This window comes from Salvelinus fontinalis, chromosome 2, assembly GCF_029448725.1.
Source record: "Salvelinus fontinalis isolate EN_2023a chromosome 2, ASM2944872v1, whole genome shotgun sequence".
Classification (NCBI taxonomy): Eukaryota; Metazoa; Chordata; class Actinopteri; order Salmoniformes; family Salmonidae; genus Salvelinus; species Salvelinus fontinalis.
This window is the reverse complement of record NC_074666.1, coordinates 25,068,180-25,092,868: the sequence shown is the minus strand read 5'-3', so window position 1 is coordinate 25,092,868 and position 24,689 is coordinate 25,068,180. Positions and strand designations below refer to the sequence as shown.

The following is a 24,689-nucleotide window of genomic DNA, read 5'->3' as shown; positions in this document are numbered from 1 at the left end:
TCTCTGATTGTCTCATTATTTGTGTCCTAAAGCTCACATTGCAGTTTCTTTCGCCTCCAGAAGGGGTCAGTTTGGTCTGCCTCAACTTCCATCGTCCGCTTTGAGGTTGCACTGTGCTTTTCTGACCAATGTTTTAAAAAATCTCTGACCAGTTTGAGTTTATTCTCTCCTACCTATGACTATGAGTTGGTGTAAATAGCTCTAGTAGTATACATCATAAGACTGGGTAGTCATTGTTTACATACTAAAAAGTATCGGAAACCACTGCATGTAGTATGGATGAAGATATACATTTTTTACAGTGCAATCTTCATAGTCTTATCTTTATTGTATGGTCGATTATTGTGAGGTCTTAGGTCTTTCTCTCTATGATTATCTAACAAAACACATAGTGACTTCTCTGAATAACAATGTGGACACTTTCATGAGTCCTAAAATCTGATAATATCCTTAACACTGAGCCAGCACATCCCTCAACTGAGAGAGTCTCCTTCATATCTGCAGAGCGCACATGAATAATTGATTGATAGACAGTCAGCACTACAGTGTCATTCTGAAATCCAATGGCTTGTCCTTATACAGGAGCCATTTGCAGCCCCAGATAGGTCCTGGAGTTTTCAGGTAAGCCGTCGTTCAACACAATGCTGAAATGTAATACCTACCTAGTCCAAAAAGCTATAGATAATAGCAGAGAGAGAGAACATGCTTTTCAGACAACATTTTAAAGACAATTAAAAATTGCAAACTGCAGGATTGGAGGGTATGAGTCATGACCTATCGATGCTATATGAATACAAAACACTACCAAGCTACATATGATGGGATTTCTAGTTAATTTACACAATTAACGTAGTTGACAAATGTACCAGTGGAAAGAATTACTCCTGTATTCTATCAATAACCATACTCAACGCATTGTTTTTCCTGGACTCATTTTATTAAAAAGTTCTTGAGGACTTACTACAAGGGAATTTTCTCAACATGCCAAAAACAGAACGAAATGGAACACATTGGAATTGAACAAATAGGTAGGATCCGACAATCCACTGTTCACGATCAACATAAAGTCTGATAAAATCCTTGGGAGCAGGGAGCCAGTGAAGTACTACGGTGCAGGCATAGAACGGCCACATTCACACCGACTCAGCAAAGATCAATCCAACCAAGGCAAAATGTGCACATCTCAAGAAACACATTACAATTTTTATATGCCATCGGCTTTTGTAATACGTTTTAAAAAGCTTCACTTGCATGTACATAAAACTGTACCAAAACATGGCATCACAAGCATTTTGTTCTATATAAATATAACCAACAATTAGGATAACAACTTGGTACTCTCTTGCAACGACACACTTTCAAGGCAGCTTGTCTTTATTTTACTGTGAAGAACTGTCTCTGATGGTGATGAAATGTGCAGTGAATGTCAGCTCCTTGGGGAGAGGGTTCTTGAACCAAAACCAGCACTAAAATCTCATCAAAAACACTACTAATTATCTTTGGAATTCATGCTAAACTCATAGCCTGCTTGACAGCACACATGGGGATGTGTAGATCTATGTACAGTACACTTTCAAGAGAGATTTGTCATAGCTCACTTTGATTTTCTATGTAAGGAGGCTTAAGGCTCTATTCAATCCATAGCGCTGAAGACCCACTTTATAGCACGATTGACAATTAAAGGCAATGTTCCAGAGACTGCATTCACGGTAAACGCTGCATATGTCGGCATTACCTTTACATTTTAACGGGGATCTTCCGCGATACTTCGGCGATATGTATTGAATCCTGCCGTTAGTCTTAGAGAAAACTCCTTTGCCTATTCTCCAGTATCTCATCATGTCCATCAGTCCACAGCCACAATCACCTTACAAGATCACTACAGAGAGGCAGAGGATACTCAGGTGAACGTGACATTATATAAAACATAAAAAATACAAACTACACGTGATTGGACATACTGTGGAGTGTATCAAGGGTTTTCATGCTATTAATGCTTTGATCCAGGACGGGACAACCATCCTGCTTTCTAGAGAGCAGTCAACACAAATAATAAATTAAGCATGAGTTCAAAAGACAGGTAAAACCATGTGATTCAGAATATTCAAACATACTAATTGATATAGGCTGGAGAGAAAAAGGTATAACACAGTTATTCTGGCTGAAAAAAGAAAGTGTATGCAAATATGGTGTTGGTAAGCACTGAAACCCAGTGGTTTGATTTGAATGAGTGCTTCAGTCAAAATCAGTGATTCAGACATGCCAGAGAGAAGCAACACCAAGTTATTCAGCCAGACCAAGTGATTAGTAAAGAGATAAACCTGTTGATTTATGCCAGATTCAGGCTGGAGTCAGACGAATCAGCGAATCTGAAAGGAGTCAGACAGAGCATAGGAGACAAAGCCAGTGTTGAGGCTGTATGACGTTGTCTTTATCACTCATCGCAATCTTTCACACATATTAATAATTCCAGGTCAGTGAACTCACCCGCTGCTCTAGCTCAGTGAAGCTGCTTTGAGAGGGGGTTGGGTGGGGGGGCTGCGACGGGGACCAAAAGGCTTCATCATCGTGTATTATGACTCTTGCTGGATTTTATTTCAGTGGCTAAAAGGCTTTGAAAACAGCATAATGTGCTTTTTTCCCCTCAAGGCTAGGATAATCACCTGCCTTATTTATTCATGGCCATGTCCAGTAATTTCCATATGTTTTGAGTTGAATTATTCTACATGTGCTGCCAACGGCGGTGCGATGAGGTAAGTCCAGATAAAAATACCGCTTTTTAAATTATTGTAGTTTTGCAGATGGATTTGGAATATGTGGTTGTTGTGTTGTCTTCAGGCTGTGTGCTCACATATGCCCTGGCTATGGACTCATTACACAAAGTAATTATGGGAGCCCAGCATCCATTCCCTTCCAGGCCCTTCCACCCCTTGCTCAGACCAGACCCACTGTCTCTCTCTCCATAGAAATACACGGTGGTCAAAACAGGGGCTAAGATACAAATCGAATCGAATCAGTGTACAAATCAAAAGCTATGAGTAATGCTACTGTGCTGTGAGGCGGGCTGGTGGCGTTATCATCATCCAATTACATACTACTGTTCCTGTGTCCTCCAGATGTCTGCTTTTAAATGACTTTGAAAATAAGTATTTGTCAAAGGCAGCTGCTGTAGCCTACAGGAATGTCCTCTATCTAATTGTCAAATGAAAAATGAGGAACAACAGCTAACAGCTTAACAACGTAACATAACCTGGACTCTATGAATGTCAACTGGACTGAAAATATATGACTCCTGCAACCAATATTTAACTTTATTTGAAATGGCAACATTTCATCATTGTTTATAACATGCACCAATGGATGCGACAGGTAAATTATTTTTAAACAAAATGGTGACCTGAGTGACCACTTTTCTTCTTCGCCAAAACAAAAGGTCTCCCGAGTGGTGCAGCGGTCTAAGGCACTGCATGTCAGTGCAAGAGGCATCACGACAGTCCCTGGTTCAAATCCAGGCTGTATCATATCTGGCCATGATTGGGAGTCCCATAGGGCGGTGCACAATTGGCCCAGCGTCACCTGGGTAGGCTATCACCGTAAATAAGAATTTGTTCTTAACTGACTTGCCTAGTTAAATAAAGGTAAAATAAAAATTTGTCCCAGATGATTACTGTAGCCTTCCTTTAAAGACGTGAGAACAACAGAAGGAAACCTCTCAGGTGTCAGCCTGTGAATGTAAAAAGCTTAGTTTCTGTGAAACAGGGGAATTCAGTCACAGCACTCTCAGTCACCTTAGTGGCTCTCAGGACTGAAAAGTGCTGCCCTGAAACTCGTGTGAATAACTCCTTATGCATTCATCAGAACTATTGAAATTCACGTGGATCGTGAGGAGAAAACCTAACGAGGCTAGAGACACAGGGTTGAATGTAATGGTGACCTCTATGTGGAGAGCAACTGATTAGCTCAGTGTTATTCAGGCATAGGGAGGCAATGAAGAGAGCTTTTCACACAGAACAGAGAGTATATATATTCTCATCTACAGTGTAGGTGGGGAACCAGAGGCTCTACTCTGAGAGGGGCAAACACTATCAGAATGTGTGCTAGAGGTTTGGGAAAGATCAGTGTGACCAGGAGTGATGACCTCTAAGTGTACTGTTTCCAGGAAAAGAGACGGGACACAGTGCTGAGGCTCAGAGAAACACACATTCACATTAAATGCTGCCACACAGCTCTTCTCACTGGCTTAATAGCTATCCAGGGATCATGAGGTAAAATGCTATGGTTCTATCATGATTGGGCGTCACAGATGTGTGTGTGTGTGTGTGTGTGTGTGTGTGTGTGTGTGTGTGTGTGTGTGTGTGTGTGTGTGTGTGTGTGTGTGTGTGTGTGTGTGTGTGAGAGATTGTGAGTAGTTGATTAATTCATTCAAGTGCCTTTCCACACTCTCCGTCCAAGTTTTTGGAAAACATTTCAATCAAGTGTTAAACAGCAGCAGCAAAGAAAAGCTCAAATGCAAAAATTCTGAGGCTATTGTTATCAGCTTGAGCCAGACAGAAATATATACAAGATACAGTGTACACCATTCACATGTATTTACAGCACTGTACATTAAGAAAGACCATTCCATTTGATTGTTAATCAAAATGTTAAGTCTACCCTTAGGGCTTCATTGCCTGTCAGATGAATGTTATCTGGTTATGGCACTAATCTCACATTGGATGTTCCAGAGAACATATCACAACAGGTTAGGGCTTAGCTAAGAAAATCACTAGTGTTTTAGGGATTGATTGCATGTTGATTTAGTGTGATAATACCACAAGTGTTTTCAAAGAAACTGCATCGATAAATAAATCCATTAACTAATTAATACATTAATAAACCAATAAATATGTAAATAAATAAAATGAAAAACTCCTATTGCACATACCAATGATTCCACAAATCACATCCCATATTTCCTACAGAATGGGTATTTATTTCAATAAATGGACATTTCAGATCCTAAGAGCATGTTTCTTTTTCTAAAGTGGGTGTGTCTCTGTGGCTCCTCCTCTATCTGTGCACCAATCAGATGTGGGAGGTGAGGCTTTCTCACAGGTAGATCTCTTGTTTGGGGGTGTGGCTAGGAGGGGAGGTGGGCAGGAACTCAGAGGCCACGCTCAGGGGCACCTCCTCCTTGGGGCAGTCCTGCCTAGGGGCATGGCCGCTGTTGGAATAGGCACTACGGGAGGGCGGAAGGCTGGCTCGGTGCTCCTCGCCACCCAGCCTGGCACTCCCGTTGGCCAGGCGACCCAGGCTCCCTCTCTCCTGGTAAGGCACGAAGGTGGAGAGTTTGGGAGGATTCCTGGTCTTGCGCACTGGGGAGGGCTGCCCAGGCATCCAGCAGGCGTCTGAGTGACCCAGCTCACTGCACTCCTGAGTACAGTTACCAGTCATGGCCACATCAGGAATGGAACGCATATCTACAGGGAGAGGAGAGATCAACACCCATGTTCAGAGAGGTTCAAATGTTAACAGAAAAAGACAACAGAGGGAGTTTAACTGCAGATATAGCCCCTCACTGTTGACTGAGAATAAACAACAAGGTTACAGTGACTTCTAATCAGGAGTAGAAAACATGAGGAGTAGAAAACAGAAAGTTATTCTCATAACCCTGTGTTTGCTAATTAACTTGCAGTTGTTACTATGCACAGTACAACTGTTGCTATGTACTGTGACATGGATGCCACAGCATGTGCAGTCCGGTGGTTGATATTAGAGGAGCAGAGATGTAGTTAGTGTGTTCTATGAAGTCCTTCACTGCATTGAGCAATCATTGCTATAAGTATTGAGCAATGATTACAACTGTGTGTCTAGTGGTGATTGATACAGATGTAGAATCTTCAATTGATCACTATTTTGTTGCTGAGAATTTTCCTGCACCGCATAAAACACACAATAGCCTACTTTTGGCCAGCTAATAGCCTAACCACCGATCAAGCAACATTATGGACTAAACGTTAACATCCTGTTGCTGCAGGATTCTTTTGCAGTTACAAAACAGGTCAAATTAAGATCCTATTTTTGTATGTCTTGTGTGCCTGTTTCCATGTTCTGTGCTGCCCCGTGGCTGTATTGTGCTGTATGTAGGTTGCCATCTAGTATGTACTGGGTAAAAATGGAGCCCCCAATGTGTTTCCAAGGATAAAATAGAAGTTTAACACACAATCACGAATAATGATCAGACAACGCACAATACTACATGTGGCTCCAGAGAGATCCCTGCAGGGCCCCAGGGTAAACCCATTCTGGTATGGCTGTTATTGACTGGCAGGTCTGAAATGAGTCCATGTCCCTGATTCTGATCCATTTTTCATTCTACCGTTCCTAATTAATTAAATAGGTCCACGACCTACTGACCTCCTTCCAAACAGCATTGATTTAAATCAATAGCTGGATATAGCTGTACTGTATACCTACACCATTTTTGGGCAGTCACAGAAAATACAAGGTATGGTGACTGGGTCAAAGGGAACAACCCCTCAGTCAATTTGTACTGTAACTTGAAAGTACCTACCTATGAACCCCCAAAACACAAATAACATTATTTTGTCAGTTCAGATTCATGTGCAATTCACATAGAAACAAGCAGAGCTAGCATAGCAACACTTAGATGTGTTTGCCTTGAATCTGCAGATGGAAGTGTGTATGCCTGCAGAAAAGCCCCAGGGGGACCAGTTCACCACCAGTCTCTCTATGTCTATACCCACAGCTAGCCCTAATGCAGGCATTAGGCAGGACTTCTGGGCTGTTCCACCTGTACAACACAGGGAACAGGAGCGTCCCAGTTCCCTTTAACACAAAGACACAGTATTAACCCTTTTACCTACCGTGCACATCAACTCAGCCCAGCTCACACTGCTGAAATAAACAGACCCCAAACACACAGTGGACATGGAAGATACATCAAAGGAGTTGCACAGTAGATTAAAGGAGCAGCCAAAGACAGGCAAGGGAAAAAGGGGATTTTTGGAAGCTTGTTTTCTCCTGGAGTGGAGCCTGAAGTAAATCGAGGTCTATGTCTGGAACAAACCCTTTAGAGTTTACAGTCTGGATAGTGCAGCTCCAATAGGCCGGGAGTGGGAGGAGAGCGGGCAGCCCAGAGAGAGCGGATGGGCGAGCCACAGCACTGGCAGGGCACTGGGTTTAACAGGGAGGAGATTGGATTTAGAGAGCAGGTGATTTGGTTTTGAAGAGAGGTGACTCAATGTTATTTTTCTCCCTGCACATCAAATCCTGGACTCTCTGGATGTGGAGACAGCACAGTATCAGCCAATGCAGCTCTCACTCTCGCTCATTCACTTAGTCTCTTTAATTTTTAAATTTCATATATTCCTTTTATTACATCAGACACACTTAGCCTTGAACAACAGGAAACCCTGCTGAGCCACATTCACTATCACATCCACCTCTCGTTCTTTGATTCCCAGTGAACTTCATCATTGATTCCAAATGCACTTCCTTCACACTGGTGTAACATGCACTCTACCATGCAGGACCATGGAGGAGAGAAGAGGGAGGGGGCTGCGTGCAGAGCTTAACCCCCTCAGCTGATAGACACATGGGAGGGGTGGGTTTGCATGCTGCTTCCATCAGGGTGCCAGTGGGAGGTGTTGGGTGTCTGAGGCAGGCTTTCTCTCGTCGACTGATCCCCTGCCCACGGGCATGGGGGGAAGCTGCTCTTCCAGAGATTTCACACTGCTCCTCACTGTCTGATTGCAAATGCTCCCTCTCCCCACCGGCTGCTTTCCAGTGTGTGCCACAACGCTTGTGATCAATAGGGAATAGTCATTAGAGACCCACAATTCAGAGAGAGATGGAAGAAAACAAAATAAAGACATTATGGCTTGGTAATGACTGTGTGGTCTTCCAATTGCATATGTACAGTACCAGTCAAAAGTTTCTAAAAACCTACTCATTCAAGGGTTTTTATCTATTTATTATTTTCTATGATTGTAGAATAATAGTGAAGACATTCAAACTATAAAATAACACCTATGGAATCGTGTAACCAAAAAAAAGTGTTTAACAAATCTAAATATATTTTATATTTGAGATAATTCAAAGTAGCCACCCTTTGCCTTAATGACAGCTTTGGACACTCTTGGCATTCTCTCAACCAGCTTCACCTACAATTATTTTATAACAGTCTTGAAGGAGGTCCCACATATGCTGAGCACTTGTTGGCTGCTTTTCCTTCACTCTGTAATTCAACAATCTCAATTGGTTTGAGGTTGGGGGATTGTGGAGGCCAGGTCATCTGATACAGCACTCCATCACTCTCCTTCTTGGTAAAATAGCCATTACACAGCCTGGACGTGTGTTGGGTCATTGTCCTGTAGAAAACAAAAGATAGTCCCACTAAGCGCAAACCAGACGGGATGGTGTATCGCTGCAGAATGCTGTGGTAGCCATACTGGTGGTGTGCCTTGAATTCAAAATATATCACAGACAGTGTCACCAGCAAAGCACCCCCACACCTCCTCCTCCGTGCTTCCCGGCGGGAACCACACATGCAGGGAACATCCGTTCTCTGCATGTGTCAGACACCTAAAATTTGAACTCAGACCAAACAACAGATTTCCATCGGTCTAATATCCATTGCTTGTTCAAAGCAAGTCTCTTCTTCTTATTGGTGACCTTTAGCAGTAGTTTCTTTGAAGCAATTCAAACATGAAGGCCTGATTCACCCAGTCTCCTCTGAACAGCTGAAGTTGAGATGTTTCTGTTTTCTTGAACTCTGTGAAATATTTATTTGGGCTGCAATCTGAGGTGCAGTTAGGTGAGAATGTTAACTCTAATGACCTCTGCAGCAGAGCTAACTCTGAGTCTTCCTTTCCTGTGACGGTCATCATGAGAATCAGTTTCATCATAGCACTTGATGGCTTTTGCGACTGCAAATTAAGAAACTTTCAAAGTTCTTGAAATGTTCCGCATTGACTGACCTTCATGTCTTAAAACTTCTTATGGCTGCAGGGGCAGTATTGAGTAGCTTGAATGAAAGGTGCACAGAGGTGCCCAGAGTAAACAGCCTACTCCTCAGTCATAGTTGCTAATATATGCATATTATTATTAGTATTGGATAGAAAACACTCTGAAGTTCCTAAAACTGTTTGAATTATGTATGTGAGTATAACAGAACTCATATGGCGGGCAAAAACCTGAAAAAAAATCCAAACAGGAAGTGGAAATTCTGAGGCTGGTCGATTTTCAACCAAGATCCCATTGAAATCACAGCGAGACATGGATGAGTTTGCACTTCCTACGGCTTCCACTATATGTCAACAGTCTGTAGAACCTTGTCTGATGCCTCTACTGTGAAGGGGGGCCGAATGAGAGGGGAATTAGTCAGGTCTGCCAAGACCTGACCCATTCTTTGACCATGCGCGTTCACATGAGAGGGAGCTCTGTTCCATCGCTCATCTGAAGTCAATGTAATTCTCCGATTGAAACGTTATTCAAGATTTGTTAAAAACATTCTAAAGATTGATTCAATACATCGTTTGACATGTTTCTACGGACTGTTATGGAACTTTTGGACATTGTCAGGTTTTAGTGAACGCGCTTCCCTGACGTTGGATTTGTTTATCAAACACGCTACAAAAATAGCTATTTGGACATAAATGATGGACATTATCGAAAAGAAAATACATATCTTGTGGAGTGGGAGTCCTGGGAGTGCATTCCGACGAAGATCAGCAAAGGTAAGTGAAGATTTATAATGCTTTTTATGAGTTTTGTTGACTGCACAATTTGGCGGGTATCTGTATGGCTTGCTTTTGTGGCTGAACGCAGTTTTCAGATGATTGAATATTGTGTTTTGCCGTAAAGCTTTTTGAAATCTGACACAGCGGTTGCATTAAGAACAAGTGTATCTTTAATTCTATGTAAAACATGTATCTTTCATCAAAGTTTATGATGAGTATTTCTGTTATTTGACGTGGCACTCTACAATTTCTCCGGATATTTTGGAGGCATTTCTGAACATGGCGCCAATGTAAACGGAGATTTTTGGATATAAATATGAACTTAATCGAACAAGACATATATGTATTATGTAACATGAAGTCCTATGAGTGTCATCTGATGAAGATTATCAAAGGTTAGTGATTAATTTTATCTCTATTTGTGCTTTTTGTGACTCCTCTCTTTGGCTGGAAAAATGGCTGAATTTTTCTGTGAGTTGGTGGTGACCTAACAATCGTTTGTGGTGCTTTCGCTGAAAAGCCTATTTGAAATCGGACACTTTGGTGGGATTAACAACAAGATTACCTTTAAAATGGTATAAGATACATGTACATTTGAGGAATTTTAATTATGAGATTTCTGTTGTTTGAATTTGGCGCCCTGCACTTTCACTGGCTGTTGTCATATGGATCCCGTTAACGGAATTGGAGCCATGAGAAGTGTAACGATGGACTGTCATTTGTCTTAGCTTATTTGACCTGTTCTTGCCATAATATGGACTTGGTCTTTTACCAAATAGGGCTGTCTTCTGTATACCGCCAGTGGCAGCCAGTGTCGTTGATGATGAGGCAGGACAATTTTTTTGTTCATGAGTATGGCCTTATTTCTATTACAGCATGTTGAATAACTGTCATTCATATTCCGTTCACCCAGTTCAATGTAACATTGATAGGTTTAGCCTACTACATGAAACGCACTGCAGTGCTAGCTAGCTTTAGATTATGCTTTCAGTAATAGATTCATTTTATGATCCTTTCATTGGGTGGACAACATTTCAGTTCATTCTGCAAGAGCTCTGATAGGTTGACGTCCTAGTCTAGGGAAAGGGGGTTGAACCAAGAGCTCCCTGGGTTTTGTATTGTCCTGCAACCTGGTGCTACCCTACAGAGTGCTGTTGAGGCTACTGTAGACATTTTTGCAAAACAGTGTGTTTTAATCAATTATTTGGTGACGTGAATATACACTGCTCAAAAAAATAAAGGGAACACTAAATAACACATCCTAGATCTGAATGAATGAAATATTCTTATTAAATACTTTTTTCTTTACATAGTTGAATGTGCTGACAACAAAATCACACAAAAATGATCAAAGGAAATCACATTTATCAACCCATGGAGGTCTGGATTTGGAGTCACACTCAAAATTAAAGTGGAAAACCACACTACAGGCTGATCCAACTTTGATGTAATGTCCTTAAAACAAGTCAAAATGAGGCTCAGTAGTGTGTGTGGCCTCCAGGTGCCTGTATGACCTCCCAACAACGCCTGGGCATGCTCCTGATGAGGTGGCGGATGGTCTCCTGAGGGATCTCCTGTGGACAGTCTGTGGTGCAACGTGGCTTTGGTGGATGGAGCGAGACATGATGTCCCAGATGTGCTCAATTGGATTCAGGTCTGGGGAACGGGCAGGCCAGTCCATAGCATCAATGCCTTCCTCTTGCAGGAACTGCTGACACACTCCAGCCACATGAGGTCTAGCATTGTCTTGCATTAGGAGGAACCCAGGTCCAACCGCACCAGCATATGGTCTCACAAGGGGTCTGAGGATCTCATCTCGGTACCTAATGGCAGTCAGGCTACCTCTGGCGAGCACATGGAGGGCTGTGCGGCCCCCCAAAGAAATGCCACCCCACACCATGACTGACCCCCCGCCAAACCGGTCATGCTAGAGGATGTTGCAGGCAGCAACTCTGTCACGTCTGTCACATGTGCTCAGTGTGAACCTGCTTTTATCTGTGAAGTGCACAGGGCGCCAGTGGCGAATTTGCCAATCTTGGTGTTCTCTGGCAAATGCCAAACGTCCTGCACGGTGTTGGGCTGTAAGCACAACCCCCACCTGTGGACGTCGGGCCCTCATACCACCCTCATGGAGTCTGTTTCTGACCGTATGAGCAGACACATGCACATTTGTGGCCTGCTGGAGGTCATTTTGCAGGGCTCTGGCAGTGCTCCTCCTGATCCTCCTTGCACAAAGGCGGAGGTAGCGGTCCTGCTGCTGGGTTGTTGCCCTCCTACGGCCTCCTCCACGTCTCCTGATGTACTGGCCTGTCTCCTGGTAGCGCCTCCATGCTCTGGACACTACGCTGACAGACACAGCAAACCTTCTTGCCACAGCTCGCATTGATGTGCCATCCTGGATGAGCTGCACTACCTGAGCCACTTGTGTGGGTTGTAGACTCCGTCTCATGCTACCACTAGAGTGAAGCACCGCCAGCATTCAAAAGTGACCAAAACATCAGCCAGGAAGCATGGAACTGAGAAGTGTTCTTTGGTCACCACCTGCAGAACCACTCCTTTATTGGGGGTGTCTCGCTAATTGCCTATAATTTCCACCTTTTGTCTATTCCATTTGCACAACAGCATGTGAAATTTATTGTCAATCAGTGTTGCTTCCTAAGTGGACAGTTTTATTTCACAGAAGTGTGATTGACTTGGAATTACATTGTGTTATTTAAGTGTTCCCTTTACTTTTTTGAGCAGTGTATTTACTATAGTTTAATCTAAAAAGGATAACTTTTTCAATGTTTTACAATCTTTATTTTTGTGAAATTCACTGATAAGGATGTTCCTCCTCTTCCTCTGAGGAGGAGGACCTTCTGTATACCACCCCTACCTTGTTACAACACGACTGATTAACACAACACATTAACAAAGAAAGAAATTCCACAAATTAACTTTTAACAAGGCACACCTGATAATTGAAATGCATTCCAGGTGACTACCTCATGAAGCTGGTTGAGAGAATGCAAAGCTATCATCAAGGCAAAGGGTGGCTACTTTGAAGAATCTCAAATATAAAATTTATTTTGATTTGTTTAACGCATTTTTGGTTACTACATGAATCCATATGTGTTATTTCATAGTTTTGATGTCTTCACTAATATTATACAATGTAGAAAATAGTAAAAAGAAAGAAAAACCCTTGAATGAGTAGGTGTACCGAAACGTTTGACTTGTACTGTATATACAATTGTGGTTAATGCAAAATGTTTAATTTGTGAATGAAACATGTATTCAAGCCAACCCACAGACAGTGGAAACAAGCCCCCGTTTATGCAGATATTTTTACTCTAGGTATTCTAAATATAGAGATGGAGTGTCATATCAAAATAGTCTGTAAATAGATAGTGATTTGTTCATGCGTAGTGGGGAAAATAACATTCCTGGGTCTTGTGTTTGTTTGTTTTTCAGTGACATTGAGTGTGTTTACTAAAGCATTCACAACAGTTCCCTTTGTTAGGCAGAGATAACTGACATTTTGTAACCCTCAAAATGAGGGAGAGAGGAAAAATAGATACCTGACACTTTTTCTCCCTCAAAAAGATGGAGAGATGAAAAAAGAGGGGAATAAAATTTGTGGCTAAACACATATGTACAGGTAACTGCCAAAATAAAGGAATCACCTAAGTAAATAAGGGATACAAAGTATATTGAAAGCAGATGCTTCCACACAGGTGTGGCTCCTGAGTTAATTAATTAATCAATTAATTAATATCCCATCATGCTTAGATTCATGTATAAAAATGCCCAGCTAACCATTATTTTGGCTACCATGGCTAGAGTAAGAGATCTCAATGACTTTGAAAGAGGGGTCTCAAAGGAGCATAAAGGGGGCTTGTGGTGGCCCAACGCCCTATTAAGAAACCTTATGTTGGTGTTTCCTTTATTTTGGTAGTTATCTGTACATAACAACACACAAATAACCACAAATGCACAAGAAATATACACATTTTTCGCTAATCAAATTCATACAAGAAATTCCTTGTTTTCAATAAATATAATTCTAATGTGCTTGGGTGGATTTAGGACAGCATATAAATTCTGCATACGCTCTCATTAAATATCAGTCCAAATTGCCATGGGAATTTTGGGGATGCTCTTTGAGATCCTGAGACACTGAGTGAGAGGAGAGGCAAAGCAACATATCCTCCCAGTGATTATTCCTGCCCGTCCTCCAGTCTTTAGCTGCTCTGTACAGCCTTTCTTCAGGCGAAGGAAGCAAAACTCAGCATGTTAATTTTTCACACAAAAAATGAGAAGTGAGTAACTTTCAAGAGAATATCTGATTAATTGTTGAACCTGTATCTGGTCTACTTTCTCACCCATAACAATCTTCTAGAAGTGAGAAATGCAGCAGCAACTCTGAGATTTAGCATCAGTAGAGCTCCTCTGAAGTCCAGTCATCCCCTGCCAACCCGCCCCTCCCACCCTCCCTTGTTGTTCCCACCTGTGGACTAATCCCTTTCATTCAGCTTCCTGTGTTTCTGACCGACTTTAAGCTATGAGGAAGAGAGGTCAGCGCAGAAGTCCTTTGGAGAAAGCCTCGGAATCCTGGGACAGAAATAATCATAAAGTACAAAAACCACTGCACATCTAAGTGTGCCTCAGATGTGGCAGAATTGAGAGACACAATGGCTCAGGTGTTTCTGTGAGGCCAAATGTTTTGTTAAAATGACCTTTAAAGCCATAACAGAGCTCCCACCTGCCCTTCACTGGTGGTTTTGTGGGATCAGCTGTCTACTGCTACAAGAAATCACGCACTATACACTGAGTGTACAAAACATTAAGACCACCTTCCTCATATTGAGTTGCAAAAAGTACATTTTTATGACGTTCATAGCATTTTCAGGGAGTGGGGGAGTGTTTAACATAATATTCCTTTGAGGTTCATGCAATATACATTGTACCTTGTATTGGTGGTCCTCAGAACATTTCAAGAATGTTTAGAAAAAGTTATATTTAAGTTGTATGTTGGCTATGCCAAATAGCTGTGGGCTACACTAGTTCATTTAGCAGACAATATTTGCTTAGAATTACATGGCATTATTTTATAGTATGAAGAATACAATTGAACAAAACTAAATAAAATATGTAGGATATTTTCTCCAAACAATTTGAGGGAGTGCGCACATGCGGCTATTCTGTGTTGAGCTGTTAACAAAGAAATAGGTATTCCTATATGCTTAATTTAGAGTTATTAATGTAACTTTAGTTGTTCTACAAACGTTGGACTATATGTTTAGATTTTTAATACATTGACTGCATGATGCAACTCTAATGATGATTTGAAAAAAGTGGCTTGAAAGGCATGAGCTCTGCTTTGTTTTTTTGCGCAAGCTGTACACACTTCATCAGTCACTCATTCACAATTTGACAAGCACATGATAATGCCTCAAATTTCACAGCGGCGTCCCATTTGTGTGGCCATAATGCACCCTAAAAAATCCATGCCTTTGTGCCCTTCTCCCTAAGTGCTGTGCACTCCGAAGCACCTCTCACTCACATGGCTCTCCATCACGTGATCGGATCTTTCTCTCAGGCTACAAGTGAAGACAGACACATCGGGGACGCAACTGCGTGCGTGCTTATCCAATTCCGAGGCGCATATTGAAGATATTGGAAGAACTGTCCACATTTACTTTTCGTCAGCCAACAAGATGAGTTGGCCTAACGAACAGCAAAAGCACTAGCCTATGTCAATCTACTATCCGCCAAAGTACAAAAGTTTACCTATTCTGTTCTGTGCGAGAAATAAATATTACAAACATAGTCTGGGAGAGTTGTTGGATTCGATAGATCCCAAATTAATACAACCACTAGCATCAAAACCACTTTTTTACGCAATGTGGCTGACACAACAGATCAGAACGTTTAGCTTAAAATGTTGATAAAGGCTATTTCTTCACATTATAAACGCAGCAGTGCACACTCGACAGTAGGCTATAAGTGCGAAGGTTCAATTAGGGGAAAACACCATTATCAAAAGTCACCACAAATACAATTATGCACGCAATGCTTTTATTATAAAGCTGCATTTTTATGGTGAAAATAATCTTCCCCAAACTTGAAACTCATTCGCTGCTTATGTATGCCAGTTAGGCTCTACACCCCTTGTAAAGCGGATTAAGTTATTTAGCCACTTTATTTGTGATACAAACCTTATCAAAACATATAGGTCTGTGGGCTAGGCTATGAACCGAAAAAGTAGCTAAAAAAAGCCATTGTTTCTTGCCTTAAGCTGGGCATCATTCACAAGTGATATTATTGTAACTCATCAGACTATTCTTGATTTAATATTGTCTTTACGTATATTAAATAATATACAGTATTTGTAAAATTTGTTTTGAATTAGAATGGACCGAAAAAATGTAAAAAAAATTGGCGGACGCTTTTCCCGTGATTCATTTTCATACCAGCCTGGTAGGTGATGGTGCTGTTGTAAAGATAAGCAATGTGCTTAATTTTAGGAAAGTTATAGTAGGCCTAGCCTACAGAAAGCTAAAGGGATCCTCCTCTATTTAATAGAGGCCGTCACTCTGTTTTCTCGCGCCTATAGAAATATTGGGCAACGTGAGCTCATGGGCTCTCATGAAGTGTTTGATTAGATTTTCGATAACATTTTCATTGTTGTCAGAATGATTAGGAGGATAATAGAGTACCAGGCAGTTACCGAGTTTGGTAGCCTACTAATGACCATCAGCAGCATCAGAACTTGGAGAAGCCTAATTACCGTGACTAAACGGTCACATGGAATTTGACTGCCTTCATGAGTTGTGACCTCCGGTGTGGCAGTAATACGATCACCGCAACAGCCCTAGTAGTGGGTTTGATTCCCATGGGGGACCATTATGGGAAAAATGCATGCACTCAGTGCTGTAAGTCACTTTGGATAAGAAAAAAAATATAAAATAGAATGGTACAAGTACACATTACACGAGGAAGATGGAAACATTTTAAGAAATTGTTCTGTGTCCTAATTGACCATATTAGACTGCGAAAACCCTGTAAGGTCACAGCTATTATTTCATATTTTTTTACTAGGCAAGTAAGTTAAGAACAAATTCCTATTTACAATGACGGCTTAACCCGGCCAAAGCTGGGTCAATTGTGCCCCGCCCTATGGGACTCCCAATCGCGGCCAGATGTTGTACAGCCTCGATTCGAACCAGGGAATGTAGTGACACCTCTTGCACTAAGATGCAGCACCTTAGACCGCTGCACTATCCCCTGGTGAGCAGAGGGTTAATGACCTGGTTGCAGATCCATGTTTCTTTTGAAAAAATATAGTGAAACTGAGACGCAGAAACACTCTACTAAAAGAGAATTTCATAATTTCATCCAGATTTATAAATCCAGTCAGAAATGCAGAATTTGGATTAACTGTAAAAAATATGACACCCAATATAATTCCTTCTTTGAGACGCTTGACATGGTCCCCGCACAACTAGAGAGTTTTTTGTGTTTTGGAAACATTTGCAGGGGTCATGAACCACAGTGAATTGTGAGACACCCTCCACTGGCTGTGAGAAAGTCTTAAAGGCCAGAGCGTCTCCATTCCTCTGTGACTCGCTGGAAATAAGGAAGTACATGTCAGTCCCACACAGTTCCAGTCCCTCAAGTGCCATCCATCATGGCATGGCAGTGCACTAGTTAGAGAGCGATTGAGCAGCTTTCAGTCCTCGTCGCACTGTGATGGAGAGATGACCCCTGGGCCCTCTCTCTGATCCCCGTTTGAGCAGCCCAACTGGGGCAGCAGACGCTCTATGATCCCAGGGATGGGTGAGACTGGGCTGGGAAAGTCAGCGCCAATAAGACTCAGAGCTCCACAGACCTCCATCCCCATCACTCTCTATTTCTGATCCTCTAATTACCCCCTCCCTGGTTCTGCACCCCTGTTGCTACGGTGGGACCCCAAGCCGAATAGGCCCTCTCCAGTGGCTGAGAGCAGAGTTAGGCTAATGGAGACATTATTCTCCCCTTTTCATTATAACCACATACTCTCAGGACCCAGCTCGCACACATCTCATCACTTCCAAAATTGCAGCTTCAGCTCGCCAATCCCTACTGATATGGTGTGAGCAGGCGCAAACCTATCCAAGCTTTCAATGGACAGAGAGAATGATCCCATTCCTCTTAAAATAATATATGCACACAGACTGTACAGTATATAGAGCTTAGAGATACTGGCATACTCGTCCACTTTACAAGCTTAGCCGTAAAGCCGGACATTTACAGTGAGTGTGTGGTATTAAGAGCAGTCATTTAATACTTGGAGACTGTAGTTAGAAAGATTATTTAGGGGAGCTAATGTCTATTCATATTCGTGTGCTCTGACAAATAGCTACATCAATTCATAGTGATCATCTATGTTTTACAGCACTGGCATGGCTTTAAAGAAGCTTATTTTTTCACCCAAGAGTTAAATTCAAACAGAGTGGATTGGGATCAATAGAAACAGAAAGAATGTCAAGAAGTAGAACATGAGAATGTTAATAAGCCCTGTTTGAGTCAATCTTGTCCCTCATGACTTGTGTTCTTCTTGTAATACTGTGGATGAAAACCAAAACGTGTCTTTGATGAACACAACAGTGAAGAAATGGAAACACAGAGCAATCTTCCTGACATCCATTTCAAATGCGACATGGAATGCAGCCAAAATGAATTCAAGGTTCTGTCAAAATATTGCTATTATAAACCGTGTTATTATAGTCTTACAGCAAACTGGACTGGCCTCACTGAATTATGAAACCTTGGGGAAATCTTTTTAAGTGGAAGACAAAATAGTGTCAATTGCTGGCAATGGGTATAACTTGGGTACTAGAATAATAAGGCATCCTAATGTAGTTGTTACTGCAATCTGTGTCATGTGCTTTCATGCCAATCCACCATGAAGGACAATGAGCCATATGATTTACTATATGATACGGTAGATCCTAATGGTCTCTCTTCTCTTCAGGGGGTATAGTTTTACAGCCATTTCAGTGAGTGGGTCGATGCATTGTCTGAGTGTGTGGGTTAGGGTCATGTTGCCAGTGACCACAGACAGATAGGAGTTATCCAGACCCATAGAGGGGCCTCTAGAGACATCTATAAATATGACACATCACAACGTTTTAATCATTTAGCAGATGCTCTTATCCAGAGCAATATGGTTAAGTGCCTTGCTCAAAGGCACTCTGACAGATTTTTCAACTAGTTGGCTCAGAGATTCGAACTAGCAACCTTTCGGATACTGGCACAGTGCTCTTAACCGCTAGGCTACCTGCTGCCCCTACGTGAGTCTTTTGTATTCAGATTTATTGTCCCATAAACTCACCAAAAAAGGATATGGTGAATCATTGTCAGCAGTGTCAAAGCGCTTGCCAGGTTAGAGAATGTAATTCTGCTACAGTAAGGCACTTTTCTACCACCGACCTGCTGGCTCTGCAGTAAAGATACAAAAAAAACAGGGGCAACAAACAGCAGCAGCTGATTGGAGCTGAACAGAATGGCTGTGCTAGAATGTGCTCTGTATTAAGACCAGATTGCCCATGACAACATGCCTCGGGGGACCCTTTGCATGGGAGCCCATTGTTCAAACATTTTCCCCCAGCCCCCCAAAAAGCTCTGAGTCACATGACCTGTCTCCTCTAGGGTGGTGGTAGTCCCAGGATATGCTGGCATAGGCCACGGTCCTAAGAGAGACTGGCAGAGGCCCCTACAATCAATTCTACTAACAGGCCGGGACTCTGACAAGGCCCAGTGCCATCTGCCTGAGCAAAACCATTCCCCCAGATCGCCACGTCACTCTGGCACCCAGGCAGCAGCCCAAACTGGCATCCGCAAGACAAACAAGCCCCCTCAGACTCACACTCTGTCTCTCAGTCTGTCTCATTCTCTTTCTCAATGTCCCCCTCTTCTCCCTCTTTTTCTCGCCTTCTGTCCATTTCCATATCACACTCACTGTTCTACTATACTCACACACAACACAAATCAGTGCAGTACATACACAGGGAAATACACATACACACACACAGACAGAAAAACATGAATACACCCACACTCACGCACGCAGAGACACACTATCCAGGAATGGCACCACAGTGTTACATTAAAGTGGCAGTACTGTCGAAAAATGTGATTTTCTTATTTGTTTTTAAGATATTAACACACTATGATGCCAAGAAATAACACTGTAATTGTGAAAATGACAATGCCCTTTCAGTGTTAGAGCCTTGAAGAAAAATAAATTGGCCAACAGCATGTCACAATCTGATCTGTTTATTCTGACCAATAACCAGTCATCTTTTATTTGCACATGGATCCTCCTACTTTGAATGGGTAAGCTGTAGAGCAGGGTTCCCCAACTGGCGGCCCGTTGGCTGAATTTGGCCTGAGGGTGGTTTTGTTTGGCTCCAATCCAATCCGGCCCAAGGGTGGTTTGAGCAAAAAAAATAAGTCAATACACTTAAAAATTACTAAAGACAAATTGAAACTGTGTAGAAATGATAATGGGTCTACATTCATACAGTTTCTTGACTGTCCAGCTCGAGACCGAGACAAAGAGGTGAAGCGAGATGCTCCACTCCCGTAAAAATCTGTCCACGCGAGAATACAGCGATAAGCAAACCAAGTGGAGATTTTTTTGGTTGAAATATAACACGTTTTCAGTGAGGCCTTCCGGACAGATTGTGGCCCCCGGCACAAAATTTGTTTGACAACCCTGGTCCAGAGTATCATATACGCCAATCAGGGCTCTATATGTAAATACCTAAACATTAATATCAACATGCCCACACAATCAGACTGAGCATTTCAATAGCAAAATGAAGCTGAAGAAAATAAATTATACAAATATATTTGGAGTTATTTTCATGAAATAAACACACACAGTGTGTTATTAGACATACTGTGGTGATTTTAAAATAACATTAAAAGACTGCATGGGGCGATTAATGAGTTACTGTACATCTAGGCTGTTGGGCAGAAGGGAGGTTCAGTGCTTTAAAACAACCACAGGTAAAAATCTCTGACAGGAGTTAAAAAAAACAGAAATATTAGGCTACATACATCATCTGAGACATTTGCGGGAGAAAAATCACACAGCATTGCTAAAGATCCTCTTTATTATGCAAATTCCATTTTATCTCTCCCTCTCACTGGCCCATATGTGCAGTGAGTCCGCACAGAGGCAGACATAGCTCAGTGAGGCCCCATGCTGGGCACCTAGCCACATGGAAATGCCTCCATCTGGGGCGCCCAGAGTGACGGGGGGGAGGGGGGTGTGTGTGTGTGTGTGTGTGTGTGTGTGTGTGTGTGTGTGTGTGTGTGTGTGTGTGTGTGTGTGTGTGTGTGTGTGTGTGTGTGTGTGTGTGTGTGTGTGTGTGTGTGTGTGTGTACACCAGGGGTCCTATCAGTGCCCATGCCACCACAGCCAGGAGGCTGAGCAATGATCCCAGTGGATGTCATCATCAACCCGGGGGAGAGGAGAACATGACTGGAATACTGGGAGAACTGTTGTCACTGACCCAGAGTATATGAGTGTACTAAGTATACTGCTGGTCACCACTGACACAGAGTATACTGTTGCAGTCGCTGACCCAGACTGTATCATATATGAGTGGGGGCAGTGGGCACACTCAGGCTGTTGGGCAGTGGGCACACTCAGTGACCCAGACAGAGAGGATGTAATTGGGACAGTGTAGTGTCAAAGACTTGAGGTCATTAGTAATGTGAGGCAATGGCTGCGCTGGGGCTCGTTACTGGTCTGGGTTACTGCTTCATTGGTTTAGAGATGATGGAAATGAGCAAATAAAAGCTGCGATGATCAAGTCTTCTAATAATCATGACATAAAAAGACTGGAGGCACTTCACAAATTGTATGAAACAAAATCACAACAACTCAATTAAGTGTTGAAGGAAGTGGAAATGGAATGCTGTCACTAGCTGAATGCCATTTCTTTACTTTCATCGCTGATTTTGTTTTGACAGGTCTAAGCTGTCTAATATGCCTAATGATTTTCTGAGAAAACTCACATTCAGACAATGGTAGATGAGTTATGATATTCTCTAAAGTCTGGCTTTGAAAACTGCTTAGGCTTAGGAACAGTGTCAGAATATTCAGAAATCAAATTATGCACTTGCACACGCACACTCAACAAATCACTCCCACTGTTTTAGATGTGCTATAGCAGTGTTTCCCCTATATTCTGATGTTGGTCAGACAATCTGATGTTGTAATGTGTCACTCTGATCTTAAAGGTGCATGCGTCTCCATAGAAAAACATTTAAAAATATATTTTGTTTTTGACGTGACGCACTTTTAAGATCAGAGTGACACATTACAACATCAGATCGTCAGGGAAAGCTCCAAGGTAGCTTGTAATCCTGGAAGTGTAGCCAACCATATTAATAGATGTATAAATGTATGCCCCAGGAAGACCCCCCTCCCCAAGGGAAACACTGGCTATAGTGTGAAGAGGGTGAGAATAAGGAATATGAATAAAGCAGTGTTTATGCACACGCACATAGGAGAAAGAAACTTAATGTAGGGCACTCCAACACAGACCGGAGTCAAGAATGGAAATACAGAGGCCTACTGCTAAGGCCAACTAGAGAAATCAATAGCTGCAGATTATGTAGCATGAATCAAATATCACAGATCTTATGAACTCTGTCTGAACCTGCTCTCTGAAGACAAGAATCTTAGCGCCAGGAGAGTGGATGCTTCCATCTCTATCAGTGACCCAGAGCCTGAGTCAAGGACCGCACACTCCCACCCACACCACACTACACAGGCCTATTCCATTGGAGTAAGAGAACACATTCCATTACACAGTATCAACCCCAATGCTTTCACATAACCAGCACTGATATAGTGACCAATTAAAAAGCTACAAAAAACTAGCGTACATAGTTCCTTAGGTCATTTAGATTAGACAAGACAGGGCAAACTAGGAGAAAAATGTTTCACATATGGAGAGCATGTTTTGTATTAGGATAGATATTATTTGTAAGAAAGCTTTATGATATTGAAAGGTGTTTTAGAGCTCTACCACAGTAGTTTGGGATGGACGTTGGCACTCAAAGATTTGTGATTTGTACGGTAGCAAAGTTAATTGAAGGTCTATTTTCAGCTTCTTTTCAGAAAGACTAACTTCATCCAACCTTCACAGTATCATAACAACATGAACAAAGGGGAACATGTTACGAAAGACCACACAATTAGGAATTAGAATAATAAGAAACAATTTCAAAGTAATTTAATATGATCTCCATGTGAAAGACAATGGTGAATCATATAATTACTGAGTCATCCTAACTTCAAGCTGCTTATGCAGACTGAGTATCAGTTCACCCAGCAAAAGTCAAAGTGGGACATAAACTACTACCCCCTATCCAAAACAGATACAGAAAACCCAGAGTTCATAGAGCATACATTTTTTGCTCAGAAAACTTGGGGGCCCAAATAAAACCAACCACAGGCCGCCAGTTGGGGACCCTGATCTAGGGCTTTAATGGTAATGGATTTTGGATGACGGTTATTGGTCAGCCAAATGACCACGGTCACCGTTTTAATCATTTGAATAGCAAAAAAAAATAGAAATATATACAGTACCAGTCAAAAGTTTGGATACACATGCTCATTCCAGGGATTTTCTTTATTTAACTATTTTCTACATTGTAGAATAATAGTGAAGACATCAAAACGATGAAATATCACATATGGAATCACAAAATATATTTTAGATTCTTCAAAGTAGTCAACCTTTGCCTTAATGACAGCTTTGCACACTCTTGGCATTCTCTCAACCAGCTTCATGAGGTATTCACCTGGAATACATTTCAATTAACTTCACTAGGGTAGGGGGCAACATTGGGAATTTTGGATGAAAAGCGTGCCCAAATTAAACTGCCTGCTACTCAGCCATAAAAGCTAGAATATGCATATATTGGAATTGGGTAGAAAACACTCTGAAGTTTCTAAATCTGTTTGAATGATGTCTGTGAGTATAACAGAACTCATATGGCAGGCAAAAACATGACAAAAAATCCAACCAGAAAGTGGGGAAATCTGAGGTTTGTAGTTTTTCAACTCTTTGCCAATCGAATACACAGTGTCTATGGGGTCATATTGCACTTCCTAAGGCTTCCACTACATGTCAGCAGTCTTTAGACCCTTGTTTGAGGCTTCTACTGTGAAGTGGGGGGCGATTGAGAGGGGATTGAGTCAGAGGTCTGCCAGAGAGCCACGAGCTGGCCACACTTCTTCACGTGATAGTTAGCTTGCGTTCCATTGCAATTCTACAGACAAAGGAATTCTCCGGTTGGAACATTATTGAAGATTTATGTCAAAAACATCCTAAAGATTGATTCTATACATCGTTTGACATGTTTCTACAGCTGTAACGGAACTTTTTGAGTTTGTCTGCAACTAGTGATCGCGCCTCATAAATTTTGATTACTGAGCTAAACGCGCAAACAAAAAGGAGGTATTTGGACATAAATGATGGACTTCATCGAACAAAACAAACATTTATTGTGGAACTGGGATTCCTGGGAGTGCATTCTGATGAAGATTATCAAAGGTAAGTGAATATTTATAATGCTATTTCTGACTTCTGTTGATTACACAACATGGCGGATATCTGTTTGGGTTGTGTTGGTCTGTGAGCGCTGTACTCAGATTATTGCATGGTGTGCTTTTTCTGTAAAAAATTTTTTACATCTGACACAGCAGTTGCATTAAGGAGAAGTGGATCTAAATTCCATGCATAACAGTTGTATCTTTTAGCAATGTTTATTGTGAGTATTTCTGTAAATTGATGTGGCTTTCTGCAAAATCACCGGATGTTTTGGAACTACTGAACATAACACGCCAATGTAAACTCAGATTTTGGGATATAAATGTGAACTTTACCGAAC

At 41.8% G+C, this 24,689-nt stretch overlaps 1 protein-coding gene across 1 annotated transcript in view; it reads right to left on the bottom strand.

The window, feature by feature from the left end:
• Positions 1–915: 915 nt before the first annotated feature.
• Positions 916–24,689, bottom strand: part of LOC129815246 (protocadherin-1-like) — a 119,313-nt gene continuing 95,539 nt past the window's right edge. Inside the window, exon 5 of the mRNA XM_055868863.1 lies at positions 916–5,459. Within this exon, the coding sequence (XP_055724838.1) occupies positions 5,089–5,459 (371 nt within the window). The 3' untranslated portion in view covers positions 916–5,088. The remainder of the gene's footprint in view (positions 5,460–24,689) is intronic.